The sequence below is a fragment of the Clupea harengus genome, chromosome 13 (assembly GCF_900700415.2).
Source record: "Clupea harengus chromosome 13, Ch_v2.0.2, whole genome shotgun sequence".
NCBI lineage: Eukaryota > Metazoa > Chordata > Actinopteri > Clupeiformes > Clupeidae > Clupea > Clupea harengus.
In genome coordinates this window covers 29,138,267-29,144,118 of record NC_045164.1, presented here as the reverse complement: position 1 = coordinate 29,144,118, position 5,852 = coordinate 29,138,267, and the positions used below count along the sequence as shown (strand labels likewise).

The window sequence follows — 5,852 nt, the reverse complement described above, 5'->3', positions numbered from 1 at the left end:
CATTCCTCCTGGGGGAAATAGAGACCTGTAACATTTTAGCCTCCGAATATGTGCAGTCCTGCCACATCCTCCGAGAGCAGGCCATACCACCAATAAACATAGGCCTGAACTCATAGTGTTTTTTTTTGTATCTATTCTTATCGGTCTATGTTTTTTCTTTACGTAATTATTATAATTGTAATGTTTTTTATTTAAGCATTTTTATTTTATGTATTTTTATTTATTTATTTATTATTTAATTAACTTATCTGTTCCTGTATTACCATTGTTGTTATTATTGTTGTTATTATTATTGTTCTTATTGTTTAAGTGCTTTGGCAACAGTGTACCTTACATTCATGCCAATAAAGCCATTGAAATTGAAAATTGAATTGAGAGAGAGAGGGAGAAAGGAGAGAGAGGAGAGAGAGAGACAGGAGAGACAGAAGAGAGAGAGAGAGAGAGAGGGAGAGAGGAGAGAGACGGGAGAGAGAGAGAGAGAGACAGGAGGGAAGACAGGAGAGAGAGACAGGAGAGAGAGAGAGAGACGGGAGAGAGAGAGACAGGAGAGAGAGAGACAGAGAATGAAGGTTAAATGCAAACATACTCTTAATTCTTAGACATTTACAAATCAGGTAAAGGAAATATATATCCGTAAAATTACTAGACATTCAAAAAGTAAATATGTCCTCACGCACGCGCGCACACACACACACACACACACACACACACACACATTCACACGCATGCGGACACACACACACACACACGCACACACACACACTCACACGCATGCAGACACACTCACACACACACACTCACACACACTCACAGACACACACACACTCACACTCACACTCACACTCACTCACACACACTCACACACACTCACACACACACACACACACACACACACACACACACACACACACTCACACGCATGCAGACACACTCACACACACACACTCACACACACACTCACACACACACACACACACTCACACACACACACACACACACACTCACACACACACACACACACACACACACACACTCACACACACACACACACACACACTTTCTCTCTCTCACCTCCTCAGATGGAATTTGAGTTGTGCCAGGAGGGAGCGGGAGGCGGGGCTGAAGAGGCTGCAGACACACGCCATGATTCGCCAGTTGCTGATGTGGGCGGAGTCTCCACTGGTCTGCTTGAGCAGCTGGCATATAAGCTCCTCCCTCAGGGGGCGGAGCTCCCAGGCAGTCTGCAGCAAACCCTGGATCACTGGCACAGGGTTGGCCACGCCCTCCAGGTGCAGGAGCGTATCAAACATCTTCAGAGCTTCAGAGTGCAGTGAGCCCCGCCTCTGACCACGCCCATGACCACGCCCCTCCACTGCAGAAACACACAACCAGTCAGCACCGCACACAACTACACACAACTACACACAACTACACACACAACCACTCACAACTACACACAACTACACACAACTACACACAACTACACACACAACCAGTCAGCATCGCACACAACTACACACAACTACACACAACTACACACAACCAGTCAGCAGTGCACACAACTACACACAACTACGGTGTGTGTGTCTGTGGTGTGTGTATGTGTGTGTGTGTGTGTGTGTGTGTGTGTGTGTGTGTGTGTGTGGTGTGTGTGTGTGTGGTGCGTGCATGCGTGCGTGCGTGTGGTGTGTGTGTGTGTGTGTGTGTGTGTGGTGTGTAAAGGGTGTGTGTGTGTGTGTGTGTGTGTGTGTGTGTGTGTAAAGGGTGTGTGTGTGTGTGTGTGTGTGTGTGTGTGTGTGTGTGTGTGTGTAAAGGGTGTGTGTGTGTGTGTGTGTGTGTGTGTGTGTGTGTGTGTGTGTGTGTGTGTGTGTGTGTGTGTGTACCTGGTCCGTAGGGCAGGGCCAGTAGCGGTGTGTGTAAGGGGTGTTTGCTGTGGCGCAGTAACGGGTTCCTGAGGAAGATCTGCTCCACCAGCTCTGAGTTCAGACTGTTCTCCTACACACACACACACACACACACACACACACACACACACACACACCACACCCACACACACACACCACACGCACGCACGCACGCACGCACGCACACCACACACACACACACACACACACACCACACACACACACACACACTCACACACACACACACACACAGAACATAGGAAATGAAAAGACAAAGAGTTAGTTCATTCATACATCAATCTAAAGGCCCCGTCACACCATGACGTTCTGGTCAACGTTCTATGATGTTAGAGGAAACGTTGGTAATAGTCCATGGTCGCTGGAATTGCGCCAGAAGAGCTTTGTGTGAAAGCTGGTGAACGCTGTAATCGTCGGTAATCGTCGGTGATCGGAGGAGAACGCTGGTCCAAAAAATTTTTTTGAACATGCACAAAAGTTCTCATGGAGATCAGCGTTCTTCAACGTTTCATTTAAACGCTGGAGAACTTTCGTGGAACGTTTTATTAACTTTGCACGCGTTTGGCTATCATAGTCAGTCGTTGGGTAGGGTAGACTGAGTACAGTTGATGCACCCGAAATAACTTATGTGCGCAGCAATCCTGAGACGTGATTTTTAGTTTGGACATGCCTACTAACGTCCTCTTTGATCCAGGGAAATTTGAGCACCTAACCCATCTCTCGTAGGAAGATATCGGCGAAAGTTTTTTCACCAAGGGAAGATCTTGATTTTATCATGTCCCTTCTACAATTAATATGTTATTAACCATATGTGATCAACAAACGCAACTTACATCATTGCAAACGTTATTCTGTGCACTATACATCTACATATCCAATGCTATCATGTCATGCAAGGTCATTGCATAATCTAGTGAAAAGCGGAGTGGAGGGTATTTGCTTGCTTGAGCCCAGCATGAAGTAGATGTACTAAACTTGAACATAGCTGAGCACTGTTATAGCTGGTGCTGTTCCATGGCAGATGGATATGATATGAAGACTCTTGTGACATGGACAATGTGTGTGGATGTGTTGATGTTTTCTAATAATAAACATTGAGAAACACAAATTCAGTGTCAAATTTAAATCATTTATTTTAATAACATAAAATCCCAGGAATAACGCCCGTTATTTCGTAAATCACAGTAATAATAACAGTAAATCTTCGTCCGAAGACATTGCTAGTGAAAGAGGCTTTGTATTCTTCTTACTTTCAGCAGCATTTATCATCTTCTTACTTGCAGCAGCGCTAGTAGCAGAAGCCCCCCTCACACCTTTTCGTGGTCTTGGCGGCATGATGTTCACTGTTCAGATCAACTGAATCCACTATGATTTTCCAGCGTTTTATAGCCGTTTGACCATAAAAGCCACACGCCAGCAAAACGCTTTTCTGTCATTATTCACACGTAAATCACACTCTTAACACGCTCTTCTAAGGTTGACTTATCGTTTGTCGCGCTGGAGTGACACGTCAGCACACGTTTGTCGCGGACCAGTGACACGTCACTTGGTCGGTGTTACACACTCCTCATGCGTCAGTCCCACGCTAGTCATGTGTCAGTCCTACACAATTATTTCGGTAGTAACACGCCAGATGTGTCCACATCGCCCTAGAACGCTCGAAATTGAACGATTAGAAAGTTCAGAGAACGTTGACCAGAACGTCATGGTGTGACGGGGCCTTAGGAGAACACATATTACCATGAGTACAGCTTATACACACACACACACACACAGAACTGCTGTGTGTGTGTGTGTGTGTGTGTGTGTGTGTGTGTGTGTGTGTGTGTGTGTGTGTGTGTGTCCTTGGTGATCTGTAATAGCTGCTGTGTGTGTGTGTGTATGTGTGTGTGTGTGTGTGTGTACCTTGATGCTCTGTAGGAGCTGCTGTCTGAGTGTGTGGGTGTGTGTACGTGTGTGTGTGTGTGTGTGTGTGTCCTTGGTGATCTGTAATAGCTGCTGTGTGTGTGTGTGTACGTATGTGTGTGTGTGTGTGTGTCCTTGATGATCTGTAAGAGCTGCTGTGTGTGTGTGTGTGTGTGTGTGTGTGTGTATGTGTGTGTGTGTGTCCTTGGTGATCTGTAATAGCTGCTGTGTGTGTGTGTGTATGTGTGTATGTTTGTGTGTGTGTCCTTGATGCTCTGTAAGAGCTGCTGTCTGAGTGTGTGTGTGTGTGTGTGTGTGTGTGTGTGTGTGTATGTTTGTGTGTGTGTCCTTGATGCTCTGTAAGAGCTGCTGTCTGAGTGTGTGTGTGTGTGTGTACGCAGGGTTCGAAATTGGCACCTGCCAAGCGCCAATGGTGTGTAGATTTTTGGGCTGGCGACTAAATTGTGTCCGATGCCCCGCCACTTGGCGAGTGACATTGCGGAGTACAGCGCCTGATTACCGCTCCCGTCATGGTTAAAAATAGCTTGCAACGCCAACACGAACAGTGGGAGAGAGTTCTAAGAATTTCTATACAACTATAACAATTTTGCACGCGAATACAAAGTTCCAATATTTTGAGCGCGAATTAAAAGTTGAAACTTACTTTACCACACGCAAGTTAAAGCAGATAAACGAAAGCTAAACTTCTCGAAATAATGTGGCGATTCATTGCTGGTGCATCACCTCCAGCAAAGGCAAACGTCAATGGGCGTTAACCGGTCAGCTGTCAGCTAGAATCTAGAAGTTCGTTGTCTCTGAATGATGTTAGCAGCAGCTAAGCAGCTAGCTATCCTAGCCTGTCACCCTACTGGATCCATCATTAAGATACGTTTTCTACTTCCTTGTCAGGCTGACAAGAAAATCAACTATCGAAAATATGATTTTGAGCTTGAGCTTGAATCCACTATTGTTGTGTCTCCCGATAAGTTAAGCTAACTAATTTTAGCGTGCTAGCTATCACTAGCTAGCATGGGGAGTTGCCATTAACTAGCGAGCTACAAACGTCAGCCAACAATGCAAAATCAAATGATATGGCAGAAACAACGTCAATCCCAGTGTGTGTGTGGGTGTGTGTGTGTGTGTGTGTGTGTGCGTGTGTGTACCTTGATGCTCTGTAAGAGCTGCTGTGTGGGCGTGTGTGTGTGTGTGTGTGTGTGTGTGTACCTTGATGCTCTGTAAGAGCTGCTGTGTGTGTGTGTGTGGGTGTGTGTGTGTGTGTGTGTGGGTGTGTGTGTGTGTGTGTGTGTGTGTGTGTGTGTACCTTGATGCTCTGTAAGAGTTGCTGTGTGTGTGTGTGTGGGTGTGTGTGTGTGTGTGTGTGTGTGTGTGTGTGTACCTTGATGCTCTGTAAGAGCTGCTGAGTGGGCGTGTCTACAGGAGGTTTGTTGACGATGACGTTCTGGATGGCCGCCGCCCACCTCTGAGCCTCGCTCTGGAGTTTAAAGACGAGAACACACTCTTGTCTGCGGCCGTATAGAGCCACTGTCCAGTCACCTGTAACACACACACACACACACACACACACACACACACACACACACACACACACACACACACAGAGTTTAAAGACGAGAACACACTCTTGTCTGCGGCCGTATAGAGCCACTGTCCAGTTACCTGTAACACACACACACACACACACACACACACACACACACACACACACAGAGTTTAAAGACGAGAACACACTCTTGTCTGCGGCCGTATAGAGCCACCGTCCAGTCACCTGTAACACACACACACACACACACACACACACACACACACACACACACACACAGTGTGGTACCCAAAGCTGCACTTGGTGTCCCACGTGGTATAAACATGGTGAATTCCCTAACCAGGGCTGTACAGGGCAGGCTCTAGGACCCTGGGGAGGTGCTCTGGGGGCTGTGGAGGTCAGTCCATCCACTGATTGCAAGCTCAGGTGCAAATGGTTAACTAGTGCAACAGAGAGTTGAGAGT

At 46.7% G+C, this 5,852-nt stretch overlaps 1 protein-coding gene across 1 annotated transcript in view; it reads right to left on the bottom strand.

Moving 5' to 3' along the window:
- Window positions 1-1,067: 1,067 nt before the first annotated feature.
- Window positions 1,068-5,852, bottom strand: part of myo10 (myosin X) — a 42,203-nt gene continuing 37,418 nt past the window's right edge. Inside the window, 3 exon segments of the mRNA XM_042709501.1 lie at window positions 1,068-1,372; window positions 1,884-1,995; window positions 5,224-5,381. Coding sequence (XP_042565435.1) covers window positions 1,068-1,372; window positions 1,884-1,995; window positions 5,224-5,381 — 575 coding nt within the window.